Source organism: Nyctereutes procyonoides, unplaced genomic scaffold, assembly GCF_905146905.1.
Source record: "Nyctereutes procyonoides isolate TBG_1078 unplaced genomic scaffold, NYPRO_anot_genome, whole genome shotgun sequence".
In the NCBI taxonomy this organism is placed as follows: domain Eukaryota; kingdom Metazoa; phylum Chordata; class Mammalia; order Carnivora; family Canidae; genus Nyctereutes; species Nyctereutes procyonoides.
In genome coordinates, this window is record NW_026575052.1 from 32078616 (window position 1) to 32100572 (window position 21957).

Below are 21957 nucleotides of genomic sequence, written 5' to 3' on the forward strand. Positions count from 1 at the left end.
GGTGGAGGACACATTCAAATGTGCACACTGTGCACACACGCATGCAAGGTTATTTTTATTATGTTGCTCTTTTTCACTTGATAGGATTTCCTGTTTACTAGCACTTAACAATTCTCATGTTAAGATCTTCTTTCTATGTATCTATCATCTTTCTCCCTTATTTTTCTTTTTCTTTGGAGTTTGGAAGAGTTATCTACATTGCTTGTTCACAACACTAATTTTATTTTTAGCTGTGTTAACTCTACTCCTTACTGTCTCTCAAATTGATTTTAAGGTGCTATTGCAATTTTAATTCCTTTGCAATCACTCTTTTTACAGTTCCACTCCCATTTCATCCTATCCTATCAGTTTTTCAACTCACGAACATTTAACTGCTTTCTGCTCCTCTTTCATTAGGGCCGTGTCATTTCGAAGTAATAAATCACTGTTGGAGGTCTGGTCTTCCTTCGAATCTTCTATTTGATCTCCCCCCCACCCCCCCACCCCAGCCCTTCCTTTATGGAGCAATGCCGTTCAGCAGGCTCAGCTGTACTTTTCCTGTTTAGTGATCACTCAGCAAGGAGAAATCTACCCAGACCTGGTGTTTGCTCGGAGCTACCCCTGATCCACCAGGTGCTGGCTTCCAACCTAGAGTTGGCTGGCCAGTGAGGATGAAGAGCTCCCAGCCCAGTTCCCCATGTGGTTTTCATTCCAGTGTAGTTCCACTAGCCTAGAAGGAAACTTCCTTCTGCCTTCACCGGCTGGCTTTCTGAGGCCCTGAATGGTGCAGAATTCAAACCCTCAGTCAACAGATGTCTTTCGAACCCTTCCCCACCTCCAACACTTTACTTTTACGAAGGAAGATTCTCAGGATGTAAGAGGATCAGCCCCTGTCCCACCATCTCAGCCCTGCCTGGTTATTTTCTGAGTTATGATCTTCCACTGAATAAAAAAGCACCACTGGGGGAGATCAGAAAGAGGAAGGGAAGGGCATTCTGGGGACAGCTGCCTAGGCTCCTTCTGAATTACGGACGGAGAGCCAGGGAGCCTCCCCTATTAAGAGGTGCTCAGAACGTCCTCTGGGTTTGTAAACCCAGCTCCATGTAGTTTACTGTACTTTCCCTGCTAGTTCTCGCTTTCCTAACTCTTGAGAATATGAAGTGCTTTTTTTCTGCCTTCATAGGAACTCTAGGGAGAAGTCTCAAGAGGTGGTGTCAGGATCACCGGGCAGAGGCCTTTTTTTTTAAGTCAGGAAACTTTCAAATGTTTCAAGGGGAAAAAGAGCATAAGCCAAAAAAAAAAAAAAAAAAAAAAAAAAAAATCCAAGAGGTTTTGCTGGCACTCATCGCCTCTGAGAGACTATCCCCCCGGTGCAATGTCATATCGTCCTTTTAAACACCCAGAAATAAAATTCACCTGTGCCTTTCATGTGCCCTCATCTGCCCTCTTGTCCTTGGAATTCTGGAAACAGAAACACAATGTTTATGTTATAAACTTGGCGGTGACTGACTTTCTTGAGAAATAAAGTTTGACATTCAAAGGAATTTAGCCATTTAGCCAGTCTTTAAAGTGGCGTTTACTGCTAACTCTGACAGACCTTAGGCCTAGCTTGAAGACTTCAGATTCATCTGAGTCAACTTGGGATTTCTTGTACTTAGGGATTTCAAGCAGCCACTATCTACCTGCCAAAATGCATTACTTCGGATGCTGGACATCCTCAGCTTTCTGGCTTTTAAACAGCTAATAACCAGCCTGTGCTCCGTTTTAATCAAAATGATGTAAGTTATAAGTCAGAAAGAAGAAAATCTGAAATTCAGGGAAACATCTGAAACAGACAGTAACTTCTTCCAAAATAACAGACATGGAAGGAAAACCATTTATCGATGGTATGTAGCTTCTGAGGATCTGATCAAGTTTTATTTCTTCCCAACAAAAACCGCGTATACACACATGTACTCAAAACTGTCTTCCTTTCATGGCCTGGTCAGTCTCTTTGGAACTCAACCCTTTAATATACTTAACAGACACTTGAAAATGCCGAGAGGAGAGTCGTATGTAAAACAAAGGTAATTTGTTGTGTGGTTGTACGAATGTAACAGCCAATGAAACTTAAAAGATACACATAATTAAAGACCACCCAAAAAGCTGAAACTATCTTCTTTCTTCAGTAACTGATAACTTCACAAAAGACTGCTTAATAAGACCCACACAGCTGCCTGCTGGAGGGATCCGGACCCTCTGAATGCCTCTCCGAGGGAGCCCCCCCTTTCTTTTTAAATATTTACACAATCATTTGAGCTTTAGCTTCTTAATCTCGAAAATGATTATAACAATGCAATCTCTGCAGTGTGGATATAAGAATCAAATGAAAAAAAAAGAATCAAATGAAAAATGTCTACGAAAGGCCTAGCAAAATGTGTGGCAAACAGTAAGTCTGCACATTTTCAAAGTCCTTTTTTTTTTTTAATTTTAAGGCCTTGATGACACTTATTTTGTTAATATAAGGTACTTTTTGAAAAACGCCTCCTCAACATTTAAAAACAACTCTGGACAAGTGTGGTACAAAGACCATGCTACATACTTTTGATATATCCTGACCACATTCACTAAATCTCATTCCTTGGTCCTTAGTGGATGATCAATAATATTTAGCTGTAAAACAGTCATCTTGCTCTAACTTTTCTGAATCAATCTTTCTCCTTCAACTATAGGGAATTTACTTTCTCACTACCTAAAAAAGCAAGTTGGTGATGTTGTGAAATACTTTTAAATCATAGAGTACGGATACAAACATTCCACTATGTTTCTACAATTAGGACACAGGGATAGAAAGATGTATTTCGGGTGAACCCTTCACTGATAAAGAAGCAACATTCTTAAACGTGACAAGTTATTTTTTTTAAATTGGATAAAAAATAAATAAACCCAGTGGTGTCTGATGCGGATTTCACAATAGATTATCTTATTTACAACCTGAAATAATTTTGACAACTGAATCTTTCAAGACCGAGCAACAAGTGGGAACCAATGCTGACTTTTTCTCGCAATGACAGTGGTACATCTGAGGGCCTTAGGGCAGTTTCCTTTGTCGGGGTAAAGCCTGGAGGGTGAGGATGACCACCCCAAAAACCTGGCTAACTTTCCCACAATGCAGTCTTGGGGAATGCCTACGCTAACGTGTTACCCCTTGAGCACGTACTCTAATACCTCTATCACATAAATTTGAAGAGCTCTGAATAAATCTTTCATCACCTGAACAGACCAACGTTTTAACCATCACACTCTACCCACCTTGGAGGATTCAACAAAACACCCACCAGACAAATCCTTAGGAACTCTGAGCTCCTATCATGTCAACAAGTCTAGTTACACCGCCCAGATGTGGTACAACGGAGGCACTCCACGCACATCTCCTAATTCTCTCGTGAACCGCAATGTGTCAAACTGGAAGTCACAAACTCATTTAGCTGTCAGCAATTCCGGAGCGGCCTCCAACAGAGGGAGAGCATAAATTCTCATACTGGTGAAGTGCATCTTAAGATCATACAGTACGTGGTTTTGCAAAATCGAGCTACCAATTTGGCACTTTCCTTAGCAACAGTCCCATCTGATCTCACAGCCCGACCTCCACAGCAGATCTTGCAACGAGGTCACGCAAGCACGTCTGCCCAACCGTCCTCGCTTGTTTTTCTACCTAAATCCCTTCACCACTTATGCTGCTTCTGGCTTCTGGGCTGAAGTGCTGGGGAAACACTAGTAGTGACAACTCAGGGTTTCTGGATTTTTGTCTCTTAACCATTCTTACGAGTAGGAATAGAGAAATCTTTATTTGATCAAGTGTCAGCAAGTTTAAAATAAAAATACAGTCGAAACTCAAAAGAGACAGTGTCTCCTATTTGACAACTCGAAAATACTGGGATGAGAAGGGTTACGGAAGTAAAAAAAAAAAAAAAAACAAAGGGGGGGGTGTTAAGGAATTTAGGAGAAGCAAAGCAGAGTGGAATTTCCCACTCAAAAAAATGTATCACAGAGATCTGTATTTCACTTATACCAACATCTTTACTGTCTTGCTATCAAACTTGATCATCAAATTAACAGTCTCCCACAATACAATGTAATGAATTCACAGTCAGAACGTCAATATGCATCAGAAATGTTGACAGGTTAGAACCACCTATGGGCACCACATAATGCACATGCTACCAAGTGCAAGCAGGTGAGCAGACGAACGCAAACACCTCCAAGCAATGCAGCGTCCAGAAAAGGTATTCCTGAAAATGACAGCCATCCTCGAACTGGCATAAAGCCACTGGGACAAAGCTCTGCCTACAGAACTGAACAGAAAATCTGCTGCTTGTTTTTATTTTCAATTGTGAGGCTATGTTTTATCAGATCATTTTAACAACGTGGAGTGCGTGGGATTCTCATAGTAAAAATAAATTCCGTGGTCGTTAATAGAAATTAGTAAGTAAGAATAACACATTTATCAAGTATTCTGACAATATTTTGTTAAGCTTGACATTTTAGGGAAATTATACCCAAGGAATGAAAATAAAGCCAATTTCTAGTGCACTCTGACCTCCTCTATTTAGATTAGTTTCAATGAAAGCCTAAGAACTGTTTTGGTACAGAATGCTATAAAATCAACCAAGACCTCAAAACATTAGATATAATCCATCATGCAATTATGCTCCTCATTTCTAGCTATCACACCAAGTTATTTTCTCCCACTACAGCCTTCAAACCAATTTTATGTCATTCCTCATGGAAATTTGTTCGCAACAAAGACACACATATATGCAACAGCCAGCTGTACTGCGAACATCTGTTTTCTTTTACTAGGAAAAACATGGATATGTAAATGGGCATCACGTATTTGGTATTCTTTTTTGCCAGAGGTACAAAATCCTCCCCTTTTCGGACGCTACTTAGCAGATGTAAGGCACCGTTTGTCGTTGAATTTAAGAATTTCAATTGTTTATTTTCTCAAACTCTGACTTAACTGGAGAAGTGCTCATTAATCGGAATTTCTGTTTTAGACAAAGCAGCGTTCACCTAGAAACCAGAGAAGGCAGACGTCAAAGGTATCAAAGAATCTACTGACAACTAAAGTAAGAAACATTTTCGAAATACAGAGTTCTACTTTTATGACAAGGGAAGTTTCATCAGAACATCATCATCAGCTTGGTTGCTAGGAAACTATTAAATAGGCTCACTCTGCTTAACGAGCTGCTCCTGTTCGAATCAGAGGTGTGAAGGCTTTATTTAGGCTGTACAGATATGGATGCTGGACCCTTTACACCCACTTTGGGGGGAAAAAAAAAGCACAGAATGAAATGTCTAACGCCAGAAGCCTGAATGAAATCATCTAAACACAGATCTCACCTAAGAAAATATAACCATACCATAGCCCTGTGATTCTAAATGACACGGGTCACGGTAACACAGCAGACAACTCTTTCTCAAGGCAGGTCTTATCTGGGACCTTGAACTCAACTGTCACCACAGATCCAGGAAAGAAAAAAACCCAACTCCTTCTGATCAAATAACAGACTGGAGAGGAAGACAAACGATGAGAGACTCTGTGGGAAACAAACAAAGGGTTGCAGAAGGGGAGGTGGGTAGGGGCTTGGGGTAACGGGGTGACGGGCACTGAGGAGGGCACCTTCAGTGTTGGGATGAGCACTGGGTGTTATATGTTGGCAAACTGAATTTAAATTAAAAAAAAAAAAAAAACACCAAGACTGGAGGAAGGAGGGAGGAATGTCTCCCTCTCGGTTTGGGGATATCAAGAGGAATTCCCTACTTATCCTCCCTCAGGGTTTGTTTATAATTCCTAACATGGCCAGCCAGCTCAGGGCAGAACTTTTCAGCTAAAAAGCAGCAAATAAGTGAGAATCTTTTCTCCATCAATTTCCTTCTCAAGTAAACCAAGGACATGCAAATTGTTAGCGTCACTTTCTTTGCTCTTCACATTTCTGGGAAGATAAAATAAACTTGAAATTCACAGGAAAAAAAAGTCTTAAAAAATCAAGAATTTAGTAAAAAGATGAGAAATGGAAAAAAAAGAATAAAACTGCAGGTACTTGAGCAGAAGAACTATATTATAACACGTGGCTTAATACATGAGTAACACATTCTGGGATCCTAAGAGAAGTGGTTAAGCTCATCTGATCTTATCAAAAATAATTATCACATTTGTTTTCACCAGGCCTACTCTCTTTTATCAGTTTATACTCACGGTATCTTTTGGAAATGCGTTTCATGTCATATTAAAACACAGAGGCCAAATGCTTAAATTTTCACACCTGGGTAAAAATCTCTAGTGTTCTGATGAGTTTTTCCAGGGGGGGCAGTTAGATGGCAGGGCTCTGAGGCCTTTATCTTCAAAAACCCTCTAACCAGGCCTGCTTTTCTCACCAAAGCAGCCTCAGCCCCTGTCCCTGGGCAGTGAGCACCCCGAGGCAGGTGGGCTTACCCAACCAACCCAGGGGAGCTCAACAGGACGATCCTCCAACTTCAAGCAAAGTCTCACTGATGTCGGACAAAAGGTGAAGACCGTTATGACCAGGCAAGAGCTCAACCAAAACGGAAGTCCTACAGGCAGGGATGCGTGAAGCAAAGTACTTCCAAGGCACTATACGGCTGAGCAACAGCAATACGTTAGGACCATGAGGATCAGCGCAGGTGTGTGATTTGGGATCGCGTCGCTCTCTTCGGTGACCACTGCACAGTGTGGTCAACGTATGTGATTTATTGCAGCCTTGCTTTCTAGACGAGGAGCGACAACCGGGGAGGAGACTCAAATGCGGAGTGTGGCAACTAAAAATAACTTGGCCGCAGAAACCCTGAAAGCAAAGACAGGTTACGGGCTCTTTTCTTTCTCTGCTCAGAAAGAATTGTGATCAGAATTCAAAACAGGCCTCATCCGATGTGTGCTTTATGTTTTACGTGTGGAACCAGCTGATCTGGGACTCGCTGTCAGGGTCTGGACAGAGGTGGGAGCTGGTAAGGGGCGTGTGGATGGGGGAGGGGGTTGGTATGAACTCGGATCCCTACGTGCTCTCTCAAGTTAGCAGATTCCAGTGTTCCATACAAACTAACATGGTTACGAGTCTGTGTAATGAGATGCTAGTTTGGCCCTAGTCTAAATATTCTCCGTTAGCATGACTTTAAAGAATCACAAAATACGGTCTCAAGCAACAGCCCACTGGACGGCTTATATATGAAAGAAAGGAATACACTTCCATTCCTTTATGACCACATCTCCACCTCCATCCCTTCTTTGCGTACAGAGGAAACGGGGACCAGGGATGAATGGGGTTGTGTGTTTGGGAACGGAGTTCCAGGGTCTGAAGAGCCTAATGCAGAAAGAGCTAGGGTATTGTCTTTCCACAGCATGGCTCCCCTAAGGACCATGCGACACCCAATTTGCACACCCTTCACCTGTACAGAACACTGCAGACATTCTCTCCAAAGAAGGTCAAGAAGGGCTTCGCTAGGTTGTGGGAAAGTGTAATGCGACACTCCTGGTGGCAACTTCAGCCCCCAAGCAAAGGGAGGGAGATGAAAGGAGGGGTGAGGGAATAGGATCTGTGCCTGAGGACACTCGCTCATCTTGACACATGTTCTAATCGCTTTGCTCACGTGGCTAAGAGAACCCACTATCAGCTCAGCACACTTTCCCACTAGCAGAACTGCCTATAACCTACGCGCTGGAGTAGAATAGTTTTGTAGACCATATGCAAGGGTCAAGGCCAAGGCTGCAAGAGTCCTCAGAGGCGAATGATGCGAATTCTGACAACTGTGTTTCTAACCACAGGATGGGCTGCTAGCGCCTTGGGCGCCTGCACGTCCAGAGGACCCAGAGGACGTGGCTCTCCTTTCAAGTCACCTGAGCTGTGTAACAGCTAGAGGATGAACCTCAAAAGCAAGCCTCTGTTTCACTAAGAACCTGCTGCGCTATTCTAGATCCTTGGGATAACAGAGGAACCACCAAGAAGCCCGCCGCCACAGAGCCAACAATCTACCGGAGGGAACAGAGAATAACCATCAGGTAAATTCTACAGCAGGTGAGGTAAGAAATGCTTTTGCAAACGCAGAGGGGCGGGTCACCACGTGAAACAGGGTAAGCAGGGCCAGCCTCCTCCGTGAGGTCGGAGCAGAGCTGAGGGTAGGTCGCCTGAGGGATGTGAGGCAGAGCCACCCCAGAGGGGGGAAGGGAGCACAGCCCTGAGGTGGAAGGAGGAAGGACGCGGTATGCTTGCTCTCTCTCAATCTTGATTTCATTCTTCATCACTACTTCCCAGCACAAAATAGGGAGGGATGCAGTCCAGGCCAACTGAATGAAGGACGCTGAAGCCGGTAAATACAACAATGTCCAGGGAACAAACGCAATTCGATGGACAGGCCGGGCTTCCTAAGAGACTTTACGCAAAATGTGCTGGTGGAAGGTTTAGATTTTCAAATGGGTTTCAAGAGCTTAACTTCACAGCTTTCTCTCCAAGAACATTCAAGGAAACAAGGCTTCTCTCACATGAGGAATCCCTCACACAGTCCACTTCCGGCCAGAGTCCAGTCACCACTTTTTAGAGAGAGAAGGTTAGCAGAGCAGGAGCCAAGAACCACACAATTCGCAGGCACCCAGGCATGTAAGCACCCTCTATCTATCCCACAGCCGCTGGGGGCGGGCGGAGCACCAACTCTCCATTTGACACTATCTCCACAGGAGACCTGCATCTGACCTTAGGCCTCAGGGGTGACCTTCTAAGTAACAAAGTCTAACACAAAAAACAGGCTAAATCAAGTCAGGAGAGTAAAAAAGTGCTGAAGAATAAATACAGTTACGGTAAGAAAAGAACCCTCTTCTCTTGCTGTCCCACAACTGCTCGCTGCGAAGGCCTCCAAATAAACATCCACGTGGGCTCAAGACACCAGAATCCCAGTGTCCCAACATATTCATCCTTACAACTATTTTCCTTATCGATTTGACATGCACTTAGTACAAGCTACTGAATTCTCGTTTCAGACAAATTCTACTTAAAGCAGAATGGAAGACCAGCATTTCCAGAAAATCTAATGTTCAGTTCTACACTCCCCTCACGACCTGCCCATACTGACGATGCTGCCTTTTGGTTACTCCTAATTTCTCATTTATATTTAGGCCCACTCTTTCTAATACCTGAATGCACACATGATTATGGGTTTCTTTCCTAAATTCTGCTAAAAATTTTCAATTACTCTGCCTTTTCATGTGTTACAAAGGAAAAAGAAAAGGCTGTGAAAAATCTCAAATGTCACCATATCACATGAGAAAAAAAACACTGTAAAATAGGTTAGGACGGAAAAAAGAGAAAAATCCTTTTGCTTATAATGAGAGTTACACCTAATAGTAGTTATCAAATGCAATTTTGCTTAGAAACTATTTTTTCCCAATCTCTGTGTCACTAATCTTGACAAGATACCCCCTTTTTTCCACGTTTTAACTAATCTTTTCTAATCCAACACAGATACCTGTAGGATTCTGTGATCTTCTGTATTCTGGGACAAATTAAGTAATTTTGCCTTTTGAATTAGCCTACTTTAGTGTTTTGCTTTTAACTTGAAAAATAAAACAGCCAAATTAAAAATATGTAGTTTGGTGGGGAAAAAAAAAACAAGAACGTATCCACTTTCCATCTGCTCGGTGCAATGCAATGGTTTGCAGAACTACACATACGTAAGTGGTCAAGCTTTTCTGACTTAAACTTGCAAAGAAAAAGTAACTTTTGCTTTTCAGCTATAGAGCAAAAGACATTTTTTGGACATTACTTATAAAGTAACAGTATAATGTTCATCAAACAAGTACCCCTCAGGGTCGGGCAGGGAGGAAAGAGCACATCCCTTCAGGTGTCTCTAGGCAGGAACACTTGACTTCTACAAAATATTGGCTATCGTATTATTACTCAGTGCCAAAAGGCAGATATTTATCCTTGCATTCTGCTCTGTTATTCTCACGTCACTTCACTCCATGTGCTAGAATAAGCCAACATTTAAGAAGGCATAATAGTATCAGAATCCCTTCCAGAAATACGCTGTAATGCCATAGGCAGGTTGTACTTAATGTGCAACCACAGCAGCCGGGCCCACCTGTTTTAAACCTACCTTTCCAAACCTTTCTTAGCCTGAGGGGGAAAAAAAATTAAGTAAGACAAAAGAAAGCCTGAAATGTACTAATGAGGAAATGAGCATTTTAACAAAGGTCATAACAGCAAAGCTGAGCAAAGGTCTTGTCTCTGTGGGAAACTGAACAGCAGAAAAACCTTAAACGACCAGCTGTGCACAAAGCTCAAGCATGGACCAGCTCCAATAAAAAACCAGGAGAAGGTTTTCAATCAAGGTGGTTTCCATTTAAGAAAAACAATCAGTCTATTTTTTTTTTCTTTTCTCACGAAGGCCAAACACACTAGAGGCAATAATGCTACGAATCACACTGCCCATGAAGGAAGAGAACTGTCTCCCCATCTATGCTGAGCACAGGATTAGGTGTCAGCTTCAGCCACCGTGTTTCTGGAGAGGAAACCAAGAAGGAGATACCAGGTTATAAAAACAATGCTTTCTCCTCTGTGGAGTCCTGTGGTCACTTTATGGCTCTTACATTTTCCCATACAAATCAAATTAATGTGAAATATATGAACATTAGACTTACCCTCTACTTTCCCCCAAGTGATTATTTAAATATATTAATGCCTGTTGCAAGAGGAAGAATGTAGTAAATGTTTAACTCCATGGCAAGAATAATAACAGGGTTTAAAGGCGCCCACGAAGCAAGTTCTCATACACCATCTTCCTCGTCTTACAACTCTCTACCCCACAAACACAAACTTCTAGTCTTGTCATGATTGATCAAGCTTTTGTATACCATACATAAATTCAGATAAAGTGGCCAAAATGAATTCTTCACAGAGCACTACAGCCCGACGCAAATCTCAGGCTTTAAAAAAAAAAAAAAAAAAAAAAAAAAAAAAACAGCCCCCCCCCCCACACACACACAGAGGTCACAAAGCAATCATTCGCTAATACTGACCTTGCTGTTGCTCACTGTCTGCTTCAGCTTTCGAAGAACCTGGTGCCACAGGAAGGGGTCGAGGGGGTCGGGGCTTTGGTGTGGGAGGGGAGATTTTCTTCCTTCCAATATATTCAACATAAGTTCCCGGAAAGTCCCCTCTTTCCCCCGTCGTTTCATTATAACCATTTAACCAGCCAATCTCCTCAGGCCTGGCTTCCTGTCCGTCACTGAATCCAAGAGCTACTAAGGACCCTTTATTCACAGTCAAGACGTCACCCAAGTGCAGGTCAATATCTTCCTCTCGCTCCTTCTTGTAATCGTACAGCGCCCGGTACTGGTAGCCCTCGGCACTCATGTCTGCGAACCTGCGACCATGCAACTCAAGAGTCTGGTCACACACTCAAGTCTAGTCTTACGTTTCTATGGAAAGTGAATTCAGAGAGGATGTTAAGACTCGTAATATGTGTCCAGTAGAGGACAGAGGACAGCTCTCCAAAGGTTTAAGAGGAGAGATGACTGGATGTCCGGCTGTCCATCTGTCCTCCATCAATGGTGTGACTGAAGACGGGGTCCACTTCCTCTGCAGCCCACAGTTCTCCCACTGGCTTCCTTTTCAGCAGCTTGTCAACACTTGGCCTCCAGGCTGATTCTCGCAGCGAGGCCCAATCCTTTCTGACGTTTTTGTCACACTGTCCATCTGGCGTCTGATTTGTACTGTGTCACTCCACACGCGAGCTTCACCTAGCAAAAGGAAAAACAAGACTTATGAATGAACATCACACTCTGCCATCTGTGTGAATCTGAATTTCTATTTCCATTCAACAAGTATTTAATCAATTTGGCATCCACGTGCGGGCCAGCGCGCTATTGCTCAACACGATATACACACAGGGTTCAGGAAGAGCGTCCCTGCCTTCCAGGAACGTGAGGCAGGGCCCGGAGGTGTGCTGGCACGTGGCAGCGCCCCCAGGGGGATGGTCCACAGGGGACCAGAAACACCAGGCAAACAGCAGAGACCGGGCCGGATCGCTGCTGGGTTCCGAGGCAGGAGGAGCCGCGTCCAGCCGCGGGATCTGAACACGGAGCGGAATGTGCGGCACGACCTCAGGGGCCGAGGTGACTAAGCAGATGCCACGTTCTGGGAAGAGCTAGCACACGCAGTCCCAAGCATCGGAAGCCAAAGAGGGAACCTAGATCCAGGGGAGAAAGACGGGCAGGGGTTGTGTGACCCGCCACCTGCCGCTCGGGGCCCGGGAGCACTGGGCCAACTCAGCCGCCGAACATGCTTCGAGAAAGAGGAGCAATGACATCACAGACGCGCCTGAGGAATCAGAGTGCAACCACCGTGAAGGGGGGGGAGGGGGGTAGGAACTGGGGGGCAGGAGAGCCACGGACGCTGCCCTGGCACAGGAGGCCGCAGCACGGGGTATGGAAGGGCACGGACGGAACGACAGACAGCACAGGGATCGCATGAGTGTGCATGCTGCTGCTCACGCCAGTCAACAGGTGCAAAAAGCCAACCCGGAGCTGACCTGGGGAGGCTTGAGGGCAGGCAGGCCATGCAACTGCCAGTGTGGAGGGGGCACTCACAGGGAAGAAACACTGCTGGTGCAAGGACAGCTCAAGGCTCAAACACGGAGGGGGGTGGGTTCCCTGAATGCAACCTCAAAAGCCAAGGGAAGGTCTGGAGACACACTATGTTTGGGAACAATGGGTAAGACAAGACGAGTCTGGTGGTGAAAGGCGATCCCTAGGACTAAATCCTGCAAGGGACCTCCAGCAGGGGGAAACTGAGGCAAGGCTAGGTGACCCGGGGCCCTGCCCACCACAGTATCCTCACCAGCATACCCTGGGCTAGAGGTGAGTGAGGACAGTCTCTAGAACTGAAGGAGTCAAGGAACTGAAGAGGAAGTAGAAATGGTTGCTGCAGATCACCCTGGAAAGATAGCCCTGGTGTGGGGGGAAACAAGTAGGGCAAGTTTTTGCTTTTTTTTTTTTTTTTTAACAGAGGAATTAAAGACTCACTAGAGAGCAAGTAAGCACGTGGCCTGCCAACAGAACAGGGTGTACATGTACACGCTTTGCACTCCGGTCATTTCTCAACCCTAGGTTTATTGTAGAGAGTAAAAGCAACTTAAAAGGTCCAGTTAAGCTAGCCCAGCAGTGAAGCAATAAACGACGGCCACATACAATCAGTGCGCTGCATCAAAGGGAGCTTCCTAGGTTTTATTTTTTAGGATTTATTTATTCATGAGACAGAGAGAGAGAGAGGCAGAGACACAAGCACAGGGAGATGCAGGCTCCCTGCAGGGAGCCTGATGAGGGACTCGATCCCGGGACTCCAGGATCACACCCCGGGCTGTAGGCAGGTGCTCAACCGCTGAGCCACCCAGTTTAGTATTCTAGGAACTTGTCGGTATATGCATCTTAATGCACAAAATCCAACCCACATCTAGTGACATTGGCACTCAGAAGTGTCAAGTACCGAACTGTACGTGGTTAGAGCCTCTCTGTGGGAGTCCAATGACACTCCTAGGAGAGTTAGTATTAAAAGAAGCAAAAACAAACATTGGAAACTTCTGAGTAGTAAGAATATTAATTTGAGATAGTATTCTATTTGTATTTCATCATCAGATTAAATGGAAAACAAAACAAAACCTAAAGCAACCAGCAGGGTGTATTAGAAAAATAAACTATATTATGTTTGAAGACAACTTCTCCTTTTGATGGATCCTGAATCAAACATCCACTGCAGAAATTCACACAAAAAATGTAGAACTAGCAAATCTCATTTTTAGTACTAATGTACTCTGTACAAATGAGACACAGAACTCTGAAGAACATGAACATTTACATATCCCTAAATGCCTGGAAACCAGGCAACATGCCTAAGAATAATTTAATTCCTCCAAATCTGCCTTGAAATTTTTGTTAGCTTTTCCTGGCAATGTAGGTCTTTTTTGGGGGAAAAAAAAATCCTCAACTAGTAGGTTGGATAGATCTTTCCACCAGCTGCTGCCTATGGCTTGTTCTATTTCAACAACCCAGTGGGCCAGTTTGGTGAGATTCTTAACAGAATGGAGAGTTATTATATCCTCCTCCTCCCCCTCCCTGTCTCTCTCTCATAATTACTCTCTCCCCTACATGGCCCTCAGCAACCACTGGGCCCCTGATCACAGCACACCTGTGCAGATGTGCATGTTCCTAAACAGGGGGCACTACACTAAGGAGAGGCCCCACATCTGGTCCAGGTTTTACAAACCTGAAAACTGTGTGGATGTCAGCCTGAGGCTAAACCTGTGCCCCCCCCCCCCAAAAAAAAAAAGACTCCACGAGGAGCCCAATGACGGAGGGTAGCAATCCCCAACCCAGATGCCAGAGACCTACGTGATTATGAATTCCTACCCCTCACTGTTTTTAAAAGGAGAACCTTACTTTCTGTGTGAGAGGAATCCCATACAGAATTCTGGGCCTGCATCTGATTTTAAAAAACAAACAATAAAAAACCAAAAAACCCCAAATCAACAAAAGCCCTCATCTTCTACGATGCTAGGATTGTAAGAACACACCATTCCCGTCTTCTGGGACTCCACGATGTCAAGGCCCGGAAGATCAATCAAAACAATTCAAGGTTGGCCAAAAGTCAGTGCCAACTAAGTGGTTGGAGAGCAACCTTGTAAGAGAATGGAGAACTGACTAGTCATCTGGGCAGCGACTGCACAGTGTCCCGTGGCAAAGTGCAGAGAGGCCTTGGCCAGGGAAGAGGCAGGCACATGCCCATCTCGATGACTGTCCCCTCCACTGTGGTCATCGTGGAAGCGCCGCATGTGCTCATCTATTCAATCCTCATCTAACGCGTGGTGGGAGCCCTGCGTATTAACCCCTAAACCATTAGCACCTACTGCGGGTTAGGAACTGCATGCTAGGAACTGCATGCGTATCAGCAAGTTCAATACTCAGCAGAGCCCTGAGGCAGCGCTACCAGCATTCTCACCTCGCACAGGAGGAAACTGAGGTGCAGAGAATTTAGTACCTTGGCCATGATCACTAAACTCAGCAATGGAGAGGTGGAATCACAATTCTCATTCAAGAAGTCGGGTTCCAAGGCCACCGCTTTCGCCACCACCAGAATCTACCACCCAAATTCACCTTGCTTTGATGACCAAGGACAGCCCAGGTAGGTCCTCGGTGTCCATGATGCAGGTACTTTCGCCTGCACCTTCTGACCCCTCAGCTTAACCCTAAATGTCTGATTTTTATTTACTCTCTGTAAGGGTGGCCTGGTAGTGTTTGTGGCTCTTTTACAAACACACCTGCCCAAAAAAAGCCACCACAACTTGGCAGCAGTTCCATCGAGTTCAGGGCCCAGTATCTTGGACAATGCAAATTTTTCTTTCAAAGAGACTTCAGTAAAGCGCCTCCTTGCCAACGAAGTCTATAAACTAGTGAATGAGAGGATACTGGGCACATCACTTCTGGAAGGCTGCCCACTTCTGGAATCCTGCCCACTTCTGCTCTCTGAGCTGAAGCTTTCTGCCACCTGTACTCCTCCTGGCATTTAGGTCCCCCTCCCGATATCCCAGACCCCGACTGCACGGTTCCTAACAGCTCAGCTCCTCCACAGGGGAATATGCGAAGCATTAATTCAGTCACAAGAATTATCACATCTAGACAACTGGCCAATTCCCTTTTTTTTTTCCTCTCACCTTCAAGTTCTCCCCAGGACTGCAGAAGGCTCAGCAGCCTCAGACACTGCCAGTCCCTGGGCAACGTAACCCTCCCAGGATCAATCAGGAGCCTGAACTACCGAGGTCCACAGGATATATGTGGCCCAGATTCACAACACTATGCCTCCAATCTCTTTGGCTACATTTACGGGTCCAAGGAAGTACTTCCACCTAGCTCCAACATAATTGTTAACATAGTAAGGGTTAAAAAAAAAAAAAAAAAAAACATAGTAAGGGTTTTGTGTGTGGCTAATACCCACCCGTCCATCATTCACTGTTTTCAAATAAGCAATGCGGATTTTAGGATCTAGGAGCCAAGCTGGTGCATATGTAAGTTATTGTAACAAAAGAGATAAAGGAATCTTATAAACAAAAACTAACTTACTCTTACATAACATCACATGCAACAGTTAGAAATTTCTTTAAGGGTAATTACTGTATTCTAGTCTTTCAATCCCTTTAAAGGCTGCCTGCCTGCCACACCACTAATCAATGTATATTTTCTCTCTTTGAGAAGATACTGTGCCATTCTTATTTTGTTCCTCAGAATAAAGTTGTATTTGATGCCTGACAATCAGCAACCCGTGACTTCTTAGCATACAAGGGCCTGGATGTGAATTTTCAATTGAACCCTCTAACCCGCAGGCATTCTGGCAAAGAACCAAACCAAATTCTTTGAAAAGTCCTCTGACTTTGCTAACTTACTCATTCTCCTTTTACAAAGGACAAGGATTTAGCAAACTTGGTGGGGAGACAGGAATACAGGATATTTTTAAATCACTTTAAATCAATCAGGAATTCGCTCCAAGCATACGATTCTATTCCTGTGATTAAAGTTTTTTTTTTAATTTGTATTTATTTATGATAGTCACAGAGAGAGAGAGAGAGAGAGAGAGAGAGAGAGAGAGAGAAGCAGGCTCCATGCACCGGGAGCCCGAAGTGGGATTCGATCCCGGGTCTCCAGGATCGCGCCCTGGGCCAAAGGCAGGCGCTAAACGGCTGCGCCACCCAGGGATCCCTATTCCTGTGATTAAATGAGCAGCTTGGTACTGGGTCCCAGCACACACTGGGTCTACATCTCAGCTGCAAAAACCATGGAGGCTTCCTGGGTCCTAACCCACACTTGCCTACATTCTACTTCTCCATCCTCCCTAGGCTAGCTCTGAGTCCAGGGCAGGCTCTCAGCCTAAATTCAGAGTCCTAAAGAACCAAACCATCATTGAAAAATCTCTTCACCTTTCTGGGGCACCTGCGGGGCTCAGTGGGTTCAGCATCTGCCTTCGGCTCAGGTCCTGATACCAGGATCCTGGGATGGAGCCCACGTTGGGCTCCTAGCTCAGCAGGGAGTCTGCTGCTTTCTCTGCCCCTCCTCTTGCTCATGCTCTCTCTCTCTCAAATAAATAAAATATTTTAAAAATAAAAATCCCTTCACCTTTCAAATACAGTGTCCTGGACATCATAAAAATCCAAGTTAGAGCAAAGTTAGATCAACCCTAAAGTAATGAGAAGATTAGTGTAAGCACTGAGGTTCAGATGCAGGCAGCCATCCCCATCCCTGTCGGGATTTTTAACCTTGGGCACGTTACTGAGATCTCTCCGTGGCACAATTTTATCATTTGTGAAACACACAATAAGCAAACCTACAACTCCCAGGGTTACTAGGAAGATTATATGAAATTGCGTATGTAAAGTACTTAGCTCTGTGCTTGATAATTAGAGCTTAATATAATTAACACTACCACAGTGTTTACTAGGGGCCAGCCGCAGCTCTTAGGAGTTTTGCACAGATGGACTCAATGAACCCTTACTACAATGACCATCCCCATTCTGCAGATGAGGAAACAAGCACAGAAAAGTTAAACAATCTGCTTTATGTCACACAGCTGTGTCATTACTGCCACCATTACTACTGTCGTCACTACTAGTATCCAGCATCTCTTACTGCCATTTATATAATTCATATTTGAAACAGAAATATTTGCTAGGAATTTTTTTTTTTTTTGCACTGCTTCTAAAAGCTTGCAAATTCTTGTAAAGGAATCCTCAAGTTAGCCCCAAATAAAACTCTCGGCTGTCCCTTTAACTCCTTTTTCAGAATAAAGAGAGACAAAAAAAGGCTGCCTGTGGACTTTGCCCACCTAGTTGTCTCAGAGCCCCAGGGAGAGGGGTGGCTCCAGAGAGGTCAGGGCAAAGGAGACAGGGGAGGGGCCAATGCTGCTCTTCAACAGGGTTAGGTGGCTGCTCCCTAGCTGCCCTCAAAGAGGAAAGAAAAGGTCCTCCAGGGACTAAAGGTAGCTGCCGCCTGAGGTTTCAGCCCTAGCTCCTGCAGGGCACTGGGTTCAGGGTCTGAACCCTGAGGTCCAGCCAGGAAGGGGAGGGGCAAGGCTTGCCTGCACAGGCACCTCCCTTTATTAACTCACTCTTGAACCCTGGGGGAGTCTCCTCACACTTTGGCCAGTACTCTCTGGGGGTGATCCTTAACCAGAACCTATTTTGACTACCGGTGCCTGTGGGAATGTATTTGGTTTACTTTAAGGAAAACAATGCTGGGAGGGTAAAATCTCCAAAGATGTTTTTATAGCAGGATTTTTTTTTTTCAGCAAAAACTATGCTATGCTCATTGTATACATGGGGAAAGAAAAAAAAAAAAAAACTAACATAAGCCAGACAAGTTTATGAGTAATTATGTCGCCTATTTTTCAGCTCATTTGGCATAATGCATGTGAAATGGCCTTTAATCGCCATTCTTCTAGGCAAAAAAATTCCAGTAAGAGAGATGGCTGAGGCACAGCAAGAAATCACACTGATGTAGGTGGAGGAGCCAGACAAAAAAAGCAATAAATAATATGAATATTTTAAAAATTACTTACAACCCAAGTTTCTGATTAAAAATTTATATAATTTATCTTGTGCCTTCTAAGGTAAAAAACTGAATTGATAAGCCATTCCTTCCACTGATAAGTAACCTCATTTTCTGAGAGCTTCACTAAGAGGCTCCATTCTCTTGAGTTCACTGGCAAATCCCTGTGCCCTTCCAAACAGATCTGTGGGGAGCCTGTCTAAAACGTGTAACGTACAGAGAAAAGCACTTTCCATTTTCTTCTGCATGGTGTGTGCCCACAGGTGAGAGAATTAAAAACAAAACCACAAATGCAACTATTATCTCAGCTTTTTATCACATACCTGACCATAAAATCAGTTTCTTTAAATATGCTCATTCATCATCTCTTTATTAAATACAATGCATTCTGGAGATCACAAAATGCAAACACAACAAAAGGTGAACTGAAATTGTCCCTGTTTTAATGAGCAAGTGGACAATCTTTCAGAGTGGATATCTTTTTAGAACCTGATCCCTGAACTACCTAAGAAAAAAAAAAAGGACATTCTAACCAACACGGTACCTTTAAAATTACACGGAATTCGTGGAAAAGTGTAATTGCACGTATGATCACTTTTAATAACACGAGTTTTGGGCAGCTGGTGTATGTTTGCATTTAAGATACAAAACTCTTCAAAACTCGGCATTTCCAGGAGATAAATGCACACATACTACAAGGCACCACTACCAAACCAGAATATGTATTCACTATAACGTATCTGTACCACTTCTGTCCCCCAAAAGTAACTTTATGCTATGGGAATTTCCTGATCTTAATAAATAAATTTCGAAAAATGGTTAAGACAATTAATTGATGGGAAGTGAAGTGCTTCTTCACACTATCAGCATCACAGATGTGAAGACACAGTGATAACATCATTTTACAAAAGCAGATAAAAGAGCAGATAGACATGTGTACACTAGAGTTCTGTTATGCAACTGACAAGAACAGGTTCCAAATCAAGATGGAAGTTAAAAAGCAAAAGCACGTCACACTTGGAAAGCCAATATGATATACAGGTATCTTCCTTCCAATCACCGAAAAACCTATACACATTGTCATGAAAAAAATTATCACTATCTACGACCTACCTGCAACTGGCATATAAAAGCTGAAGAGGCCAGCAGTGACACAACCCAACAATTCTGCAAAGCAGGTAGTTTCCTCTACTGACCTTTCCAGTAAAAAAGCTTGATTCTGAACCAAACACACCTCAAACTTCTGAGGGACACCACCCCCGCCCCTCAAACTAATCGTAGGGTATTTTCTTTGTAACAACCAAAAACACTTGCTCCCCCAAGTGTAGGCAACTTCTGTTTCTAAAAAACTGCCCTCTACTGATTTTTAGGTGTTTTATTTCTAGAACAGTGTAACCTATCAAAACCCATATGGGGAGGAGGTTCTTTTTTTAAAGATAAAAACCCATCTGTGGCCTTCTGGGGAGAACTCACCAAATTCCCAATGATTCCCACCTTGAAGATCCATTACTGTGACAGCATGCCTTAGAAATGAACTTGTCTTCTCCCGTCTTCTCCCATCTTCTCTACCCGTCTTTAAAGTTGCAAAACGCGACCCAAAGCTAATGAAACATTAAAATAGAATCCAACATAAAAGCCCGGGTCAATAAGCTTGGCGAATGTCCCGCCTCATAACTAAAAACTTGAACCTTCATTACACTGAAATGACAGTCTTCTGCTGCACTCAAAACCCGGAACTGCTTTATCCAGTCCTACTTCGCACTGAATGACAAAGAGGAGAGGAACGGGACAGAAAAAGAAAATAGAAAAAATACCAAAAAAAAAAAAAAAAAAAAAAAAAAAACCAACCAAGCAAACAAACCCAACGTGTCGCTTCCAAAGCCCCCAGATGAAGAGTAAACTCAAACCACCAACGGTGCTGCTGCTCCACCGGGGATTAACGGGTGGAAGGGAGACCTTTTTGATATTAATAGCACTCAGGGAAGCCGAAGACTGTCCCCCAGGTCCAGCTCACACGCGCTGTGCACTCGTGTGACAGCCCTTCCACTCCCACCTCGCATTTCGGGCTGGAATTCCGGCCACCGGCGTGTGGATCCCGGGGACCCGTGGGTCCGTGCGGAGCGGCCGGCCTGGGCTCCCCGGGGCTCTTTGTCCTGGAATCTGCGGGGCACCTCCTGCCCTGGGGGACCGAGTGCCCAGGCTGAGTGGCCCGACGGTCCCCCACGACGGCCCGGCCCTCCCCGGCCGGCTCCAGGGCGCCGGGCAGCTCCCTCCAGGCTCGCCCCGCGCGCCCGAGAGCTGGATTTCCGGGCAGTTCCGAGGACCCCGCTCGATGTGAGCCTCCCGCGACCGGCCCAAGCCAGGCCGGCCCAGACGCCCCGAGGCGCACTTCCCCCACCCCGGAAGACGAGGCCGGCAGCTCCGGAGGGCGGGGGCTCGGGGCGAGCTCCGGGGACCCCCGCCGCCCCGCCCGCCCCGCGGAAGGGCCCGGGCAGCGACCCCGCTGCAGCCGGAGGACGCGGGGAAGGCTCCGCTCCCGCCGCTAACTCCAGGGCAACGGGCTGCGCGCTCTCCTCGGTGAAGGACCCCGGAAAACCGCAGCCGGCGACCGTAAGGATCCTCCCAAGTGCGCGGGAGCGGAGGGGTGCGGACGGGCGCCGCAGCGCCCGCAACTCGGGGCGCTCGGAGCCCGGGGGCGTGCAGGGCCAGCGCCGAACAGGGCCCGGGACTCGGGAGCTCGGGGGCGGCCGGAGCACGCAGGGCCGGGCCGCGAACCCGTGAGGCCGGCGGCCCGCTTCCCTCCCGGCTCGGCTCTGCAGCGGCGGCGGCTGGTGACAGGAAGAGAGCGGCCGCCGCCGCGCGCACGCACGGCCTCCCCCTCCCGGGCGCACACACACCCGGACCCGCCGCCGCCGCCTACCTCCCCCGCCGGCCGGCTTCCTTCCTCCGCGGGGGCCCGGGCTGCAGCGGCGGCGGCCTCCGACGCGCCTCTGACCCGGCCCCGACCCGCCCGCCGTCCCCGGTCCGAGCGCGGCGCCTCCGATCCGCTAGCCCGCCGCCCTCGCCGCGCCCGCCGCCTCCTCCGACTCCGCTGCAGCCGCCCGAGCCGCCCGCCCGTCCGCCCGCAGCTCCAGCGCCCGCGGCCCGCCCCGCCCCCGGCCCGTCCCCGGCCCCGCCCCGCTGCCGGCCCCGCCCCGCCGCCGGCCCCGCCCCCGCCCCGCCGCCAATCAGCGCGCGCGGTCCCGCCCCCTCCGCTGGCACCGCCCCCCGGCCGCTGCCACTCACCGTGCGGGCCCGCGGGCTGGCGGCCGGAGGGGCGGAGCTCGGGCGCCGCCGACCCTTCC

The 21957-nt window shown here is 46.2% G+C and overlaps 1 protein-coding gene across 3 annotated transcripts in view; it reads right to left on the reverse strand.

Moving 5' to 3' along the window:
• The window catches only part of PIK3R1 (phosphoinositide-3-kinase regulatory subunit 1), an 82724-nt gene extending 61014 nt beyond the window's left edge, over positions 1 to 21710 (reverse strand). Inside the window, exons 1-2 of one of the 3 annotated variants that reach the window (XM_055331414.1) lie at positions 21534 to 21710; positions 11045 to 11767 (exon numbers count right to left, since the gene is read on the reverse strand). In XM_055331414.1, the coding sequence (XP_055187389.1) occupies positions 11045 to 11381 (337 nt within the window). In that variant the 5' untranslated portion in view covers positions 11382 to 11767; positions 21534 to 21710. Of the gene's footprint in view, positions 1 to 11044; positions 11768 to 20086; positions 20394 to 21533 lie in introns of those variants that run through there. The other 2 variants (XM_055331416.1, XM_055331415.1) reach the window with 2 other exon arrangements.
• Between the last annotated feature and the right edge of the window lie 247 nt (positions 21711 to 21957).